The sequence below is a fragment of the Hylobates moloch genome, unplaced genomic scaffold (assembly GCF_009828535.3).
Source record: "Hylobates moloch isolate HMO894 unplaced genomic scaffold, HMol_V3 SCAFFOLD_65, whole genome shotgun sequence".
NCBI lineage: Eukaryota > Metazoa > Chordata > Mammalia > Primates > Hylobatidae > Hylobates > Hylobates moloch.
Genome location: NW_026652340.1, coordinates 370,796 through 388,513, shown reverse-complemented (window position 1 = coordinate 388,513; position 17,718 = coordinate 370,796). Strand labels below are relative to the sequence as shown.

Below are 17,718 nucleotides of genomic sequence, written 5' to 3'. Positions count from 1 at the left end.
CCCAGCCCCACCGACTAAGATTAAGAGCCCAAAGGATGCTCCTGCAAACTGCAGCGCCCTGACGGCCCCGGGGGAGCCAGGAGAGCCTGCTGCTGGGTGCGCCTCTTTCCCTACAAACTGCAGCGCCCTGACGGCCCCCGGTGAGCCAAGAGAGCCTGCTGCTGGGTGCGCCTCTTTCCAGGGCCAGATGCACACGCAGCAGGAAGAGCCAGCGTGGCTTCTGCTGCTCCTGCACCAGGTGCGTGCGGGCCCTGCCGAGGAAATGAGTGATTCTCACACCTCCTTGCTTACCCCTGACATTACTCAACTTGCCATCCTTTTTCCCGCTTGCACTTCCGCCGAGTCTAGGAGCCTCAGTGACTCACAGTCCTGAGAACAGTTTCCACAGTGCTGCCTGTGCTGCTGCGACATCTTTCATCCTACTGACCCCAGGATGACGGGGCACTGGAACCACATCCCCTGCTCCCCACAGTGTCACCGGGTCAGAGGGGACTACTTCCTGTCACCAGAGCCCCCTTGCACTCCCAGGCCTCCCCTCGTCTAGCTGGTTCTCACTCCTGCTTGGAGACCCGGCAGATGTAGCCCCTCCTCACCTCCTAGGTGCCTCCCACGAGGCCTTGGTGTTTACCAGGGACTGTTTCCGCCCTAGACGGCTAAAATTAGAGATGCAAAACAAGGGGTCGGAGAAGTGTCTCTCCCGATGCATAAGAAGCAGAGTGACCCCAAACCATAAGATGAATATCCTGCCTGCCTCTCGCACCACACTGTCCATACCAGGGGTTCTCAAAGGCAGACAACTCGGACAGCAGCAGAAGCGGCCGCAGCAGCAATTTTGTGGGACACCCAAGAAAGCCAAATCGTCAGGCCCCACCTACCGCCACAGAAGCAGAGGCTCGGGGAGGGCCTGGCAGTCTGTGGTTCCGTGAGCCTGCAGGTGATGCTGGGTGCCCTCAAGCATGAGCACCGCGGCGCTATGACCATGGTTTTAAATGCAGGGCACCCGTGAAGTCAGTTCAGCTGCACTCTCAGATTTTGTATCTCTTGGCATCAAGGAAATCATTTGTTTGTTGAAGTTTAAGATCTTATGAAGAAATACTCCGAACATTTCCAGCACTTCTCCCAAAGAAATGGAGTTTTTGTTAATGGCCCTCTACTACTGTAAGCAAACACAAAATGCTAGAATTTCTCAGAAAAGAAAGGTCAAGTTTATCATAAACTTTTTTCCTGGACACTGCTAGATTCTCAAGATGAATAAAGTAACAATTTTAACAAATGATAATTGTGGTCTGACATAAATATCACTTTTTAAAAATCACCTATTTTTCTGATAATAGTGTATTTCAAAAGCTTTATGATCCATCTTTTTTTTTGAGACAGAGTTTCACTCTTGTTGTGCAGGCTGGAGTGCAATGGCGCGATCTCGGCTCACTGCAACCTCCACGTCCCAGTTCAAGCGATTCTCCTGTCTCATCCTCCTGAGTAGCTGGGATTACAGGTGCCCGCCACTACGCATGGCTAATTTTTTTTTTTTTTTTGGTATTTTTAGTACAGACAGGGTTTCACCATGCTGGTCTCGAACTCCTGATCTCAGGTGATCTGCCTGCCTCGGCCTCCCAAAGTGTTGGGATTACAGACATGAGCCACCGTGCCCGGCCCATGATCCATCTTTCAACAGAAGCGATAATTAACTGTATACCAACATAAGAGGCATCTATTTGATAATGACAAGCCCAATTAAAAAAACAAAAAACCAATAAATTCTATTAGTTAAATAATATTTATTTAGAATTGCTGGTGGAATAATTATTTAACTGTAATAAAAGAAGGGCAGAGGAAGTATCAAAAACACCACCACCAATGACAATAAGCTTGCAGCCTTACAGATTTTACGGGACTGGGGTTTACTGGTGATGTATACTCTAGAGTTGTCGGTTCACAAGTACTGCTTCCCCCCATACCTGACCTTTCGGGGCCACGACCCCCTGCTTCTGGTTGATATGTATTCAAGAACCCACTTCAGGAGGAGGACGAATCTGCTGACCCCTGTCCTTTGCCCTCCTCTGAGAATGGTGGCACTGCAAGTCCATTTTTAGTCCAGGGAAAGCTGCGGCAGCAAATCCAGATGAGACCACAGTTCCTGGCTGGGAGTTTAAAGGAAGCCTGTGCCCTTAAGGGGCTTTACAGGAACGAGCGCTGAGAGGATGACACTTTAATAGGGCTTAGAATTCTGATTCACATTCTGAGTTCTCTGGCAGAAGATGTACTCAGCATCTTCTCAGAAATGGGGAGCTGCTTATTTGTATTCCAAGTTTCACTTGGAATACAAAGCGCACTTCTTGCTAAAGGGCCAGACTCCTTGGAATAAAGGATATCAATTCCATCTCTATTCCCCTGGGCTGACAGGTGCCCTTCCCGGCTTCCCCCATGCCATTTTCTCCCAATTCTCCTCCCCATCACCTGCCAGGATCCTCTTCTGCTCCCCAGATTTCACTCTCTCTTGGCCTTCTTTGGCTCTAGAAACTGTATTTTGGGAACCGCCAGCAGCACATCTGCCCCTACTTCTCACGACCCCACACTCATGGACCCTAGGCCTACTCACAACCTGGGAACAAATGCCTGCAGGCTCCTTCTTCTCACTTCTGGTGCCTGGTCACAAGTCCAGGTCTCACCTGCTCCCTCTAACTCAACTTCCACCTGTCCTAGGAAGGTCCTGAGGGTCACCCCACCAGCCTGACTCAGGGTGCCGTCACTGGCCTCTTGTATACGACAGCCTTCTACCTGGAGTTTCTCTAGCCAGTCTTTTCTCCCCAGAGCCAGCCTTCACACGGCATCAAAGGGATTTATCTAAGCCCACATCCCTAAGAGTCTGCGAGGTGCTCTATGCCTTAGCCTGGAACCCTTTCTGGCCTTCTTTCTTTTTAAACCCAATTCAGGCTCCAGGCTCCCACAGCACAGAACTGCTTGTAGTTTCCAACAAATACCATGCTGGTTTATTATATCATCTACTTCCTCTGAGATCATCCCCTCCAGTCCCCTCTCAGGGACAACTGTTGACTTTGTTCTCTTCTATAAGACTCAGCCCGAGCAAGCACCGCCTTCTCCAGGAGGCCCCCTCCAACCTCGCCTGCCCACCATGGCTGGGCTGGCACAACTCCTCTCTCTCTCTCTGAAGGGGCCAATATTTTTCCTACATTATCACAATACATCATCATGCAATTCGACTTTCTTTTAAGCTAGACTTATAACCAATAATCAGAACAAAACAGTCTTTGCTTTCCATCTGTGCTCCCCATGATAAGATCCATTTTATGTCCCTATTTAATGTCCAGAAGGGTAGAACACTGTGCAAGACAAAAATGGCCTTTGAGGATGATTTTGGCAGAGGGTAGGGGTTAAGTTGTAAACGCCGCAGGAAGACCACAGGAGAATTAAAAATTACCCTAAACCAAAAATGCAAAACCACATAAAACTCCAACTTTACGTTCAGTAAATTAAGGAAAGGCACGTAACCTGGAGCAAAGCTCATCCTACCTAGAGAGGGCAGCACAAGCTTTACACACAGGGAAAAGCCTTGTAGCTTTGTGCCTAGGTGCACAGCAAAGGGTGGAAATAGCTTCTGGTCATAATGGAACTCTAAAAAGCAGAGGAAAAAAAATGTATCAAGTGGGAAAAACCTTTCTCCTTTTGCAAAGAAGAAAAGGCAGACAGGGTCTAAAAGCTAATTGGGAGTATTCGAGTAGTGGATTAATCCTTCTCCCGATAAACGTTCTGCTACGTGAATTCTTAATGGATACAGCGGCCAGTCCTAATTGCCTGAAACACAGACAGGGGAATGGAAGGGAGGGCGGTGGATGGGGAAAATCTGAGCCTAGGATTTACTTAAGTCCTGAACCTTGGTTTTCTGCTGAGGCTGAGAAAACAACCAGCAACAGAATAAATGGTGATTAAACAAAAAGAAAAGTATAGTTAAAACTAGCATGTTTAAATGTTTTTAAATCTTACATTGTGTACCGACAGTGTATCATCTGTAATGCTGAAGGCTTCGTTTTGATGGAGGGAGCCTATCTGAAGGCTGAAAGACTCAGCAACAGGACTGCATGCTCTACAATGCAGCTTATGGCTGTCTAGACCTGGAAGAACACGCGCCTGTCTCTGGTGGCATGCCATGTGACATGAAAAAATAAACCTATGAAAGGATAAACTAATGGAATAACACAGTGGGGGAAAATACAGCCAAGAAAGACTTGGCTCTAGGGATCATTCTGTTGCTTTTATGACATTAGCTGTAGAACACAGCAAACATCGAATGACCATTTCCTATGTTCTGAGACGCTTGGTTTTAGGTACCCATGATAAAGCGGTTCATAGAACAAAAACCTTGTTATCCTGGAACTCACATTTTAATGGAGACATAGAGACAATACACATAAGACTGGGGGCAAGCTGTGGAGAAAAATAGACCACACCAGGAGGACTAAAGAGTCAAGGAGAGGGGTGCATGTTACACCTGGTGATCAGATGACATTTCAGTAAAAATATCCACTCATTTCAATGCAATTCCCATCAAAATACCACCATCATTCTTCACAGAATTAGAAAAAACAATTCTAAAACTCATATGGAACCAAAAAAGTGCCTGCATAGCCGAAGCAAGACTAAGCAAAAAGAACAAATCTGGAGGAATTACATTACCTGATTTCATACTGTACTATAATGCCATAGTCACCCAAACAGCATGGCACTGGTATAAAAACAGGCACATAGGCCAATGCAACAGAACAGAGAACTCAGAAATAAACCCAAATACTTACAGCCAACTGATCCTCAACAAAGCAAACAAATAAAGTGGGGAAAAGACGCCCTTTTCAACAAATGGTGCTGGGATAACTGGCAAGCCACATGTAGGAGAATGAAACTGGATCCTCATCTCTCGCTTTATACAAAAATCAACTCAAGATGGATCAAGGACTTAAATCTAAGACCTGAAACTATAAAAATTCTAGAAGATAACATTGGAAAAACCCTTCTAGACACTGGTTTAGGCAAGGATCTCATGAGCAAGAACCCAAAAGCAAATGTAATAAAAACAAAGATAAATAGCTGGGACTTAATTTAACTAAAGGCCTTTTGCACGGCAAAAGAACAGTCAGCAGAGTAAACAGACAACCCACAGAGTGAGAGAAAATCTTAACAATCTACACATCTGACAAAAGACTAATATCCAGAAATCTACAACGAACTCAAACAAATCAGCAAGAAAACAAAAATCCCATCAAAAAGTGGGCTAAGGACATGAATAGACAATTCTCAAAAGAAGATATACGAATGGCCAACAAACATATTAAAAAATGCTCAACATCACTAATGATCAGGAAAATGCAAATCAAAACCACAATGCGATAGATACCACCTTACTCCTGCAAGAATGGCCATAATAAAAAAATCAAAAAACAGTAGATGTTGGTGTGGATGTGGTGATCAGGGAACACTTCTATACTGCTGGTGGGAATGTAAACTAGTACAACCACTATGGAAAACATTGTGGAGATTACTGAAAGAACTACAAGTAGAACTACCATTTGATCCAGCAATCCCACTACTGGGTATTTACCCAGAGGAAAATAAGTCATCATACACAAAAGATACTTGCACACACGTTTATAGCAGCACAATTCGCAATTGCAAAATCGTGGAACCAACCCAAATGCCCATCAATCAATGAGTGGATAAAGAAAAGGGGGTATACATACATGATGGAATACTACTCAGTCATAAAAAGTAATGGATTAACAGCATTTGCAGTGACCTGGATGAGATTGGAGACTATTATTTTAAGTGAAGTAACTCAGGAATGGAAAACCAAATATCGTATATTTTCACTGTTATGTGGGAGCTGAGCTATGAGGACACAAAGGCATAAGAATGAATTTGGGGACAATGGAATTTGGGGACTTGGGGAGAAGGGTGGGAGGGGGGTGAGGGATAAAAGACTACAAGGGTGCAGTGTATACTTCTTGGGTGATGGGTGCAGCAAAATCTCACAAATTACCACTAAAGAACTTCTTCATGTAACCAAACACCACCTGTACCCCAATAACCTATGGAAAAATAAAAAATTGAAAAAAAAAATATAAAAATAAAAACATCCATTCATCTACCCACCCATGTGGTTGACAATTACCAAACACCTGCTAGGGTAACAGACACTATCTTAAGAGCTTGGAATGTAGCAGTAAACAAAATAAAAAGCCCCTGGCCTCAGAGGAATTAAATGCCTGGCATGGCCTTGGAAAGAAGCCCATTGATATAGGGCTATTCAGATTTTCTATTTCATTTTAGATCAGTTTTGGTAAGTTGTATTTTAAGGCATCTGTCCATTTAATTAAGTATTTAAATGTATATAAAATTAATAATATTCTCTTACCTTTTTCATGCTTGTAGGATATGTGGGGATATCCTCTCCTTCAGTGCTGATGTTGATAAAGTGTTTTCTCTCTTTCTTCACTGATCTACCTACCTAGAGATTCGTCAACTTTTACTGATCTTTTCAAAAAAACACATTTTAGCTATGTTGTCTCTGTTGCCTGTACTCTATTTTATTGATTTCTGCTGTTTGTTATTTCTTTCCTTCTGCTTTGAGTTTAATTTGCTCAGCATTTTCTGTTTCCTTAAGGTAGAATATTAGATTTTGGGCTGGGCACAGTAACTCACACCTGTAATCCCAGCACTTTGGGAGGCCAAGGTGGGAGGATCACTTGAGGTCAGGGGTTTCAGACCAGCCTGGCCAACAAGGCGAAACCCCGTCTCTACTAAAAATACAAAAATAGCTGGGCACGGTGGTGGACGCCTGTAATCCCAGCCACTTGGGAGGCTGAGGCAGGGGAATTGCTTGAATCCAGGAGGCAAAGGTTGCAGTGAGTGGAGATGGCACCACTGCACTCCAGCCTGGGTGACAGAGCGAGAGACTCCATTTCAAAAAAACAGATTTTCATTTTAAATATATTTCTAAAATGTACCTTTCTATGTAAGAATTTAAAGCTGTACATTTCCATAAGCACTGTTACACCTATATCCTATAAATTTAGGTGTCATAGTTCCATTATCTTTAGGTTTGAATTATTTTTTATTTTCCTTTATGATTTTGTCTTTGACTCATGTGGTATTTCATTTCCAAATATCTGGGGCTTCTCCAGATATTCCATAATTTTGAATTTTAAGAACAGAGAATATACTCTATGATTTTAATCTTTCAAACTTTATTGAGACATCTTTATGGCTCAGCATATGGTGAACATTCCACATGCGCTTGAGAATGTATATTCTACAGTTGTGTGGACGGCTGTATGGATGTTAATTAAGTCGGGGTGACTGATAATATTGCTAGGTCTTTTACATTAATACTGGCTTTTGCTTTGGACTAGAAAAAATATACTATGCCTAGAGTTTTCTTGGTAAGAAAGTTTTTAATTACAGGGCCGGGCATAGTGGCTCACGTCTGTAATCCCAGCACTTTAGGAGGCCGAGGCGGGCAGATCACCTGAGGTCAGGAGTTCAAGACCAGCCCAGCCAACATGGTGAAACCCCATCTCTACTAAAAATACAAAACAGTTAGCCAGGCGTGGTGGTGGGCGCCTGTAGTCCCATCTCCTTGGGAGGCTGAGGCAGGAGAATAGCTTGAGCTCAGGAGGTGGAGGTTGCAGTGAGCCGAGATCACGCCATTGCACTCCAGCCTGGGCAATCAAAGCGAGACTCCATCTCAAAAAAGAATTTTTTTTAACTATCAATTTTGTCTATAATTTTTAACTATCAGTTTAATCTATCAATTACTAAAAGAAGATCTTCTAATCTCCAACTATGATTATGGATTTGCATACTTTTCCTGTTAATTCTGTTTATTTTGCTGCATGTCCTTTGAAACTCTGATATTAAGCGCACTCACACTCAGGATGGTGTGTGCTGGGCTCATGAACTGGCCTGTTTATCAGGAGGAAATGGCCCTCTTTGTCACCAATAATACTCCTCATCTTGCAGTCTATTTTCACTGATTAACAGAGCCACACTGGTTTTCTATGACTAGTATTGGCATAGTATATCTTTTCCCTTTCTTTTACTCTCAACCTTCATATGTCTTTGTATTTAAAATATATCTACTATGGACAGCACAAAGTTTGATCATGCTTTTTTTTTAATCGGGTTTGACAAAAACTTGTGAAAAAGCAAAGAAAATAAACTAGAATGTGGGACATCCTGGAGGATCACTGGTCCAAACTCGTCAAAAAGCAAACATCCACTGCTAGGAAAAGAAAACAAGCAGCCACAAACTGGGAGGACATATTTACGAAACACGTATCTGATAAACAACTGGCATCCAGGCCGGGCGTGGTGGCTCATGCCTACGATCCCAGCACTTTGGGAGGCCGAGGCGGGTGGATCACTTGAGGTCAGGAGTTGAGATCAGCCTGTACTAAAATACAAAATTAGCCGGGCATGGAGGCGGGTGCCTGTAATCCTAGCTACTTGGGAGGTTGAGGCAGGAGAATCGCTTGAACCCGGGAGGCAGAGGTTGCAGTGAGCCAAGATCACACCATTGCACTCTAGCCTGGGCAACAAGAGTGAAACTCCGTCTCAAAACAAAAACAAAAAACAAAAAACTGGCATCTGAAATATGGAAAGAACTCTTAAAACTCAGCAACAAGAAAAACAACCTGATTCTCAAAATGGGCAAAAAACCTGAAGAGATACCTCATCAAAGAAGATATAACGGCAAATAAGAACATGCAAAGATGCCCAATTTCACATCATTACGAAATTGAAAATGAAATAACAATAAGATCCTACTACATACCCACCAGAATGGCTAAAATCCAAACACTGATAACATCAAATGCTGGTGAGCATGTGGAGCAACAGAAACTCTCGTTCAGTGCTGGCGGGAATGCAAAACGGTACAGACATGTTGGAAGACAGCTTCACAGTTCCTTATAAAGCAAAGCATACTCTAACCAAACCATCCAGCAAACCCATTCCCAGGTATTCACCCAAATGAATGGAAAGCCTATATCCATACAAAAATTTGCACATGTTTATAATTGCTTTATTCCTAATTGTCAGAAGTTCAGAGTATCCAAAATGCCCTCGAATACGAAAATGGATAAAGAAGCAGTGTTGCATTCACACAGTAGAGTATCGCTCAGTAACTGTAAAAAATGAGCTATCAAGCCACAAAAAGACACGGAGGAGTCTTAAGCGTATATTACTGAGTCAGAGAAGCCAGTCTGAAAAGGCTACATACTATATGATTCCAACTACAGGACATTCTGGAAAAGACCAAATGCTAGGGGAGAGAAGATGAGGGGGAGCACAGAGGACTTTTAGGACAGCACTACTCTGTGTGGCAACCTAACTGTGGTTGCAGGACATCATACATTCAGCAAAATCTGCAGAGTGTACATCACCAGGAGTGAGCCCTAGTGTAAAATGGACATCATTAATTATAACGCATCATTATTGGTTTATCAATTGTAAAAAACATAACCAAAGCAAGATATTAACAATAGAAGAAAATGAGGGGGAGGAAGTATATAACTCAATAAACTTGCTCAATTTTTCTGTAAAATTAAAACTGCTTTAAAAAAATGATGTCTATTATTTTTAAAAAGACTGCCAGGCACGGTGGCTCACGCCTGTAATCCCAGCACTTTGGGAGGCCGAGGCAGGCAGATCACTTGAGGTCAGGAGTTGGAGACCAGCCTGGCCAACATGGTGAAACCCCATCTCTACTGAAAATACAAATATAAGCCAGGCGTGGTGGCGGCCGCCCGTAATCCCAGCTACTCAGGAGACTGAGGCAGAAGAATTGCTTGAACCCAGGAGGTGGAGGCTGCAGTGAGCCAAGATCATGCCACAGCACTCCAGCCTTGGCGACAGAGGGAGACTTAACCTCAAAAAAAAAAAAAGACTGATGTATAACTATATGCTAACTTCCCAAAAGAAGACAAAATTTTTAAAAAGTCACTTAAAAAGTCAATGTCATAAAATGAAAGGCAAGAGGAACTAAAAACGCATAAGGAACAGATGCAATGCATGGACCTTAATTAGATTCTGGGTCCACAACAAAATCAACAAGTAAAAAAATGCCTACTAATTTAGTGCACATTTTGCAAAAAAAAAAAAAGGGTCAAATTGGCAACAGGGGAACAGTATAAAGGTATTCATCCTACCGTTCCTTCCATCCTCTGGTGGGTCAACAATGGTAAAAGCTGGGTCTTTGAAAAGACTGATAAAAGGTACACAACCTCCTCGTAAGAATAATCAACAAGAAAAGAGAGAAGGCACATATACCCAGCAAAGGAAGGCACCTCACTCACAGATACCCCTGATACTGGTGAGTTTCTAAAGGGGTATTGTGAGCCAGTTCATGTCAACACATCAGGAAGCTTAGTAGAAACGGACAAGGTCCTACAAGTCAGTTGGCAAAGCTAACAGAAAAACCCTTTAACCATGAAAGAAGCTAGATCACTAGTCAAAAACTCTCCACAAACAAAATACCACCCTAGAGAGCTTTCTTTGTAAGTTCCACAACATTCAGACAACAAATACTTCAAATATCACAAAAACTATTCAAGTATATATACAAAGAAGGAACATTCCTCAACTTATTTTTCTAAGGCCACAGTTACTCCACCCAGGCAAGGACAGCAAGAGAAAGAATTCCTGGCCAATCTCACTCACGAACACAGATATAATATATGAAACAAAATGGCTGCAAACTGAATAAGCCGTGCATGAAACAGATCATTCATTATAACACAGGTTAATCCAAAAAGAAAGGTGTGTATAACAGGAGACGGTCATACAATATCATTCAATGTAGCACCAGCCTAAGGGAGAAAAGTACTGTGACCGCTTTAACACACACACACACAAATAACCAAGGGAGGCAAATCAACATCTAGTCACGATTTTTTTAAAAAACCAAATTAAGAATTGAACTTTCTTAATTCGATTGTTTTTGTTTTACAAAAAGCCTGGGGCAAACATCATACACTGAACACAGAAGCTCTCCCTCTGCGAGGACAAAGGAAACAAAGATGCCCCACTCCCCGCTCCCCACCCAGTCCCCTGCTTCACTCCACTGAAGGCATCGGCCAGCACACCAAGACAAGGACAAATAAAAAGCACAACTGGGAGTGGGGCGCAGTGGCTCATGCTGTAATCCTAGCACTTTGGGAGGCTGAGGCAGGAGGATTATTTGGACTCAGGAGTTCAAGACCAGCCTAGGCAACATGGCAAGACCCTGACTCTACAAAAAATACAAAAATTAGCAAAAAATACAAAACTTAGCCAGGTGTGGTGGTGCACACCTGTGGTCCCAGCTACTTGGGAGGCTGAGGTGGGAGGAATGCTTCAGCCCAGGAGGCAGAGTTTGCAGTGAGCCATGATCATGCCACTGTACTCCAGCCTGGGTGAGAGAGAGAGACCCTGTTTCAGAAAAAAAAAAAAAAAAAGTTTTGTTTTGTAAGTTACCAGGAGTGTAAGAAGATGAAGAAAAAAAAAATCACATCATAAATTCTGAGAAAAGAGACACAATTCATAAAAATCATTACTGTCTGGAATACAAAGAATTCCCTCAAACCGACAGGAAAAGGCAACCCACTGCAGAGAGAAGTGGATAGCAGATGGGCGCTTTGAGCAGCAGGGAGCTGGCGGGCGGACACAGGGTGCTCGATCTTAATGCTTACCAGAGAAAATCAGAGCATACCAGTCTATCATTAAAAAAAACCTGTGACAACACCCAGTGCTGGAGAGAAAGGTGGGCAGCTGAAACACTCAAGTGGTTTACAGCAGAAACAAGATGGGAACCAGCCCAATGCCCATCCGCACGGAACACACTGAGAAGGGCGGGGTCCCCGCAGGGGACAGCAAATGTGGGAAGAGGCAGGGCTGCAGGCCCCTGGGGTCGGTGGCACGAATCTGCAGAGCCTCTGACCAAGTGAGCAAAGCGCACTGAGGAAGACTGCACCAGCGTCCACCCAGCATATCGGCAGCGATCTCCTGGATTCACCGTGCCTGAGAGCCAGCACACTGGGGGCTCCACAGAGGAGAGCCAGGGAAGGACAAATTCAAATTCACTGTGCCAGGCGCCACAGGGAAGGGCAGGGAAAGGAGAGACTGCAGCTGAGAAACACACGCCAGGGGCCTGTGGTGCACGCCTGGTGGTTCATTACATCCTGCTTCTGTAAATCCTGCTTCCTTCACAATGATCGCTTTGAATTTACTCAATATTTAACGAAAGGAATTAAAATCAAGCTGGTATCCAGATACACACGGGGAGAGATGGCACTGCCCTGCGGGAAGAGCTGGGTGGATACCTTTCCTACTTCCGAGGCTGGCTACTCCTCGGTGTCCAGGGTCAGAAGCCTTCCTCGAGGTCTCTGCTCTGGGCCCGCACCGCTTCACCACCTGTGCCAAATGCTAGCTGCAAACCCGGGACAGTAGACAGGAACTGAGAGTTCAGTGTGTGAAGAAACTGGGTCAGAGTCCTCACTATGATGGCAGGAGGCGGTGTCCACACTAAGGAAGCAGAGGCCCAGGAGGCTGACAGCACAACCGAAACTGGGACTCGGATTTGCTGGATTCCAAATCAGTGCCCTCATAGACACGCTCAGGCACATATGGGGCCACCGCACCCTCCAAGAACTGCTTTTCATGCATCACGCAGAGTGCGGTGAGACCCACAGCTGGCTGCTCTGAGATGGACCAAGGTTCCCACGCTGGAGGATGGGGAGAGAGTCAGCACTCACCACACCCTGGAGGGTGGGGACGACAGCACCCACCACCCACAGCAACAGCTACAGAAGGGGAGCAAGCACTTCATCTGGTCCTGGGCAACAGAATTGCAAAAGGCTGGCGATTCTGACCTTGAGGAGGGAAGCCCGGAGCCTGCACCTGCAGGGCAGCTTGGAATTAGCCCTTTAGAATATACAAAACCTTTATTTTCTAAGAAAATCACCAATGCTTAAAGAAAGATTCTAACGAAATTGAGAAATTGTGCAATTTTTCAAACTAGAAGGCAGACACTCTCAAGGTCTGTCCTCGGAGAATTACAAACAACTGCTGTTCTTACAGAGGGAACATAAACCACACGCGCCATGCTTCAAGGCAGTCATTCCATGAACACGTTCTGCCACAGAAACAGCCCCTCGTTGTGCCTGATGACCTGGTCCGCTCAGCTACTGCATTTGGGTTTGCTGAAACACAGTAAACATCAATGGCTTAACAGAAGCTACAGATGGGCAGGACCTGCTCTGATCACCACAATTGGCATGGCTTTTGGCAGAAACGAGAAGGAAGCTAGAAGGCACACCCACCTTGTTGAAGACCCAGACCTCCCCGTTGACTGTGGGCCGGGGCACCCCGTGGCCATTGTAGTGAAAGAGGACTCGCTCCTCCTTGGCGTTGCGACGTAAGGACGTGCAGAGCTTCTTGACTTCATCCACAGTTGGGTCAAGGCTCTGCTTGTATCGGGCCTGTTGCAGGAGAAGAAATGAAGAAATTTACCATGGACTCCAGGGAATGCCTGGAACTCATCCCCTACCCTTTCCTCTGGGTTTGCCGTTAATAGCTATGTGGTCCTGGACACATGGGCTCAGAGTTTCTCCATCTATAAAACCAGATAATGCCAGGCACCATGGCTCATGCTGAAAATCTCAGCAGCTTAGGAGGCCGACGTGGGAGAACTGGTTGAGCCCGGGAGCTCAAGATCAGCCTGGGCAGCAGAGTGAGACCCCATCTCTACAATTAAAAAAAAAAAATTAGCCAGGTGTGGTGGCACACACCTGTAGTCCCAGCTGAGGTGGAAGGATCGCTTAAGCCCAGGAGGTTGAGGTTGCAGTGAGCCATGATCACACCACTGTACTCCAGTCTGAGTGACAGAGTGAGACTGTCTCAAAAAAAACAAATCAAAACACAACATAAGAACTGCCACACATGATGGTTATAAATATTCATTCAACAAACATTGAGAACTACTAGGAATGTCAATGAGATAAACAAGTAATGCCTGTCACATGGCAACACGAAGGCAAACACAGCTGCTACTGGGGTACAAAGTGTTTCTCAGAAGTACGGGGTCCTTCTGAAAACATCTGGAGCACAGAAGAGAGAATTTGCTCAAATGAAGGAACCTGCAATGTACACATGGCAGCAATGGCAGAAGAGTGAAGAGACCCAGTAAGGAATCGCCCTGCTGAAAGCTCCTCCCTCCGCCTCCTGCCTGGGCCCTTCCCTGAATGAGCAGAACCTAAAACTGACAGAGAAGAATCAATAGCCTTGATATATACAAATAATAAACAGAGGAACATCATGGCAAAAAAACCCCATCTCAAAAGCCACAGAGCAGACTGGACGCATAGGAATAAGTTTAACACGAAATGTGTAAAACATAGACATGGAAGATTTTCTAAGCTCTCCTGGAAAACACAAGAAGATGTGAACAAATGGGAAGATGCTCCCTGTTTGGGTGGGCTGAGTCAACATTCTTAAGATGTCAGCTCTCGCTCGCTTAATTCACAAATTCAACGCATTCCCAATAAATACCCCAAGGAGCTATTTCATGGAGTTTAACAAGCTGCTACTAAATGTCACATGGAAAAACAAACAGGCATGAAGGGCCAGAAAATCAAGGCAGCAGAGAGCCCTGAGGGCAACCTGGCCTTGCCAGACACCTAGGCTCCCCTAGGGCCTCTCATTAAGACAGCGAGGCTGGGGGCACGGAGACCAGCAGCCCAGGGAACTCACAAAGTCCAGAATGAGACCCAAGTACACATGACTTGGCTTTGAGAACAGTGTTTACATAGTCCTAATGCTATGAATGCTGATTTTATTTTAGTAAAACTGTGCCAACTTCCAGAGAACCTGAGTGAGGAGGACGGGCCAAGGAGGAGACAGACCTGGCTGGGTGGCAGGATGCTGGAAAACGGGCACAGGCGGGTCGTGTGAGGAGCTACTCCAGAGTTCCATCACTGCTCTTTTCCTGCAAAGTACTTTTCATGGTGAACTCCCAACAAAGAAGAACCGACAGAGTAAATCTACAACCTTCTGGGGTTGGGGAGGGGAACAACGGGTGTGAAAGTGCTGGGGCCACACCAGGCAGTCAGGGAAGGTGCCCTGAGTTGATGAGTCAGTGCAAAGCAGCGCCAACATATGCCACTAGGACAAACAGCTGAAAGGGTTTGCCTCTGGGTAGGGATTATGTTTTTAAAAAGTGATGTGTATGTTCATCACTTTGATAAACTTTTAAAACTTTCTTTTAAAAACAACTAAAATAAGTAAGGCCAATGCCATGATCATCACTTGAAGAAAAATGCCAGTAAGTGTTTGGAACGTGCAGGGGAGGCTGTGTTTGAAGGAAGGCCTGGGCTCCCGCTGTGCGCAGGCTGGGCACACAGATGCGCAGGAAGCGCCTGCTGATGTGACTGAGAAAGGAAGCAGAGAGGACATGCCCTGAGGAGGGGACACCATTCATGCTTAAGAAAGGTTCCCCTGCCGGACGCGGGGGCTCACACCTGGAATCCCAGCATTTCGGAGGCCACGGTCGGAGGATCACTTGAGGCCAGGAGTTCAAGACCAGCCTGGGCAACATAGTCAGATCCCCCGTCTCTACCGAAAAATAAAAATAAAAATAAAAATAAAATAAAGAAAGGTTCCCTGGCATTTCCAGAGAAAAAGAATTAGATGTGAGGAAAACAACAGGAAAGCGAGACCCAATTCCTGCAACACGGTTCCTCTGTTGTATACGATACACATTTGGTTTCACCTAATTATATACATTAAAACTCTAATTTATGACAGCATAAAACCTCTTGGTATTCTAGACCTTGTACTTTGGAAGTCATCAGTAGATGTATGAATATCTTTAGGATGATGAGATTTAAGAGTTTTTCCAGGTTCCCCGAATTTTTTGTACCTGCAAGCAAAGCCCATTAGAGAACCAAAAGCTAATCCAAGGCTAGCAACCCTGTGCCACTGCAGGACAGTGCAGAGCCCTGGTCTGAGGCGGGGTTAGGGCCACAGAGTGGTCTCCCCTCTCAGTGTCTCCTCGCTCAGGACCAGAATGCTGCTCAAAAAATAGAGTAGAGTCACGGAGAGAGAGCTAACCAACTGATAATGCGGGATCTTCAAGTCCATTTTCATCTATGAAGGATGTGCGTTGACACCCACAGGGGGCTCTGCCGGGACAGGGCTGGCCCACAGGGAGCCCAGGGCCACAGGGAAGGAGGAAGTGCTCAGAGAAGCACGGAACGTGACAGAAGGGGTGTCGATGCGTGGCCTGGGAGGCAGCATGTCACCTGCTCCTATAGGTGGGCATCACTGGCCCACAGGGGACCCCAGCCATCTGGTGGCCAATCTGACCCATATGTTCTGGAGGAGCCTGTTCAATGCCCAGCTCTCCTACAAAATTCCTTCTTGAACCCCTTCAGCAGGAAATAATTTTTTCTTTCTCTGAATTAACTTACACTGCTCACTATACATTCATGTGCAGCTATCTCAATTCTATGTAGACGGTAAATTCTGTGGGGGTAAACACTGCTCACCTACATGTGTGCCTTTTTGTTCAAAATACAAGTTTTATATCCTTTCCCCAGCATTACAACACACTCAGTTACCAGCAACTAATTGCTGAGTGATACTCAGATTTTTACTGACAGTAATTATAATAATTAGTAAAGAAACAAATCAATTTGTAGTAAAGAAACTGATAGAATCCTGCCTGAGGTTGAAGTGGTGTAAGTGAGTGTCAACATAATATCAGAAAGTATGTGTGTACAAACAGCTGCATCCAGGTGCTGGGTACCCAAGGTGTGACGTCATCCTTTCTGCTTTGCTATCTGAGATTCTCTGCATACTAAGACTTAAGAAAATGATGGACACATTCTGGATTCATCACTGATGTGATGAATTCATCAACTGTTTATCTGTGTTCTTGGTGAGACAGAACCAGGCCACTGAGTCTTAATGTTCTAAATACCTGAATTTTGGTTGATCCCATACAACACGCCAAGGGCAGCTGATAAATGAAAGCGCAGTTCTGGGGGCAAAGAAGGAAACATTTTATTCAGCTGTCACGACCTTGGCTACATGCCCTCCAAAACCACATCCACTCAAGCAAGTACATTCTAAATTAGAAAATAAGTCTGAAGTAGAGGTAGCTAGACATTCTGTCTTCAAATGGGTAGGTAGAAAGAATGGCGGACACAAAGGACGGGTTGTCTGGAGAGACGGCTTCGAATCAGTGCAGCAGCAACAGCCCTATCTCGCCCATGTCTCTCCACACCCAACAAAAAAGCACGGAGTCCTGGAGAGGACCTAGTTCACCTGCTCCTTCAAACCAAATGCCTCAGCTATAAGACCTACATAAACATGGGATTTAGGTCTTTCTCTGAATCAGAGGCGTGATAATGGCCAGTCTAAGCAGCAGGCCACATCCCATTTTGGTCTGGGCCTTTATGTAAATTAAAACAAATACCTACGCATTTTTAATGAAAGTGCTTTTTAAAAAGTGTCCTGGCTAAGTTGGTAGAAACAATGAGAGGTTTTCCAAGAAAGCGTTAGCACAGCTCCAGGCCCCAGGGCGGAGGCTCAGCCATCCCGAGGCTCCTCCGGAAGTCCTGGAGCCCTGGAAAGGAGGGTCTATGCATTCTCCTACCTCCAGGGACG

At 45.0% G+C, this 17,718-nt stretch overlaps 1 protein-coding gene across 1 annotated transcript in view; it reads right to left on the bottom strand.

Annotated features, from left to right (window-relative positions):
• LOC116463797 (regulatory-associated protein of mTOR-like) overlaps nucleotides 1–17,718 on the bottom strand; it is a 193,075-nt gene that overhangs the window by 21,787 nt on the left and 153,570 nt on the right. Inside the window, exon 4 of the mRNA XM_032147061.2 lies at nucleotides 13,371–13,529. Coding sequence (XP_032002952.1) covers nucleotides 13,371–13,529 — 159 coding nt within the window. The remainder of the gene's footprint in view (nucleotides 1–13,370; nucleotides 13,530–17,718) is intronic.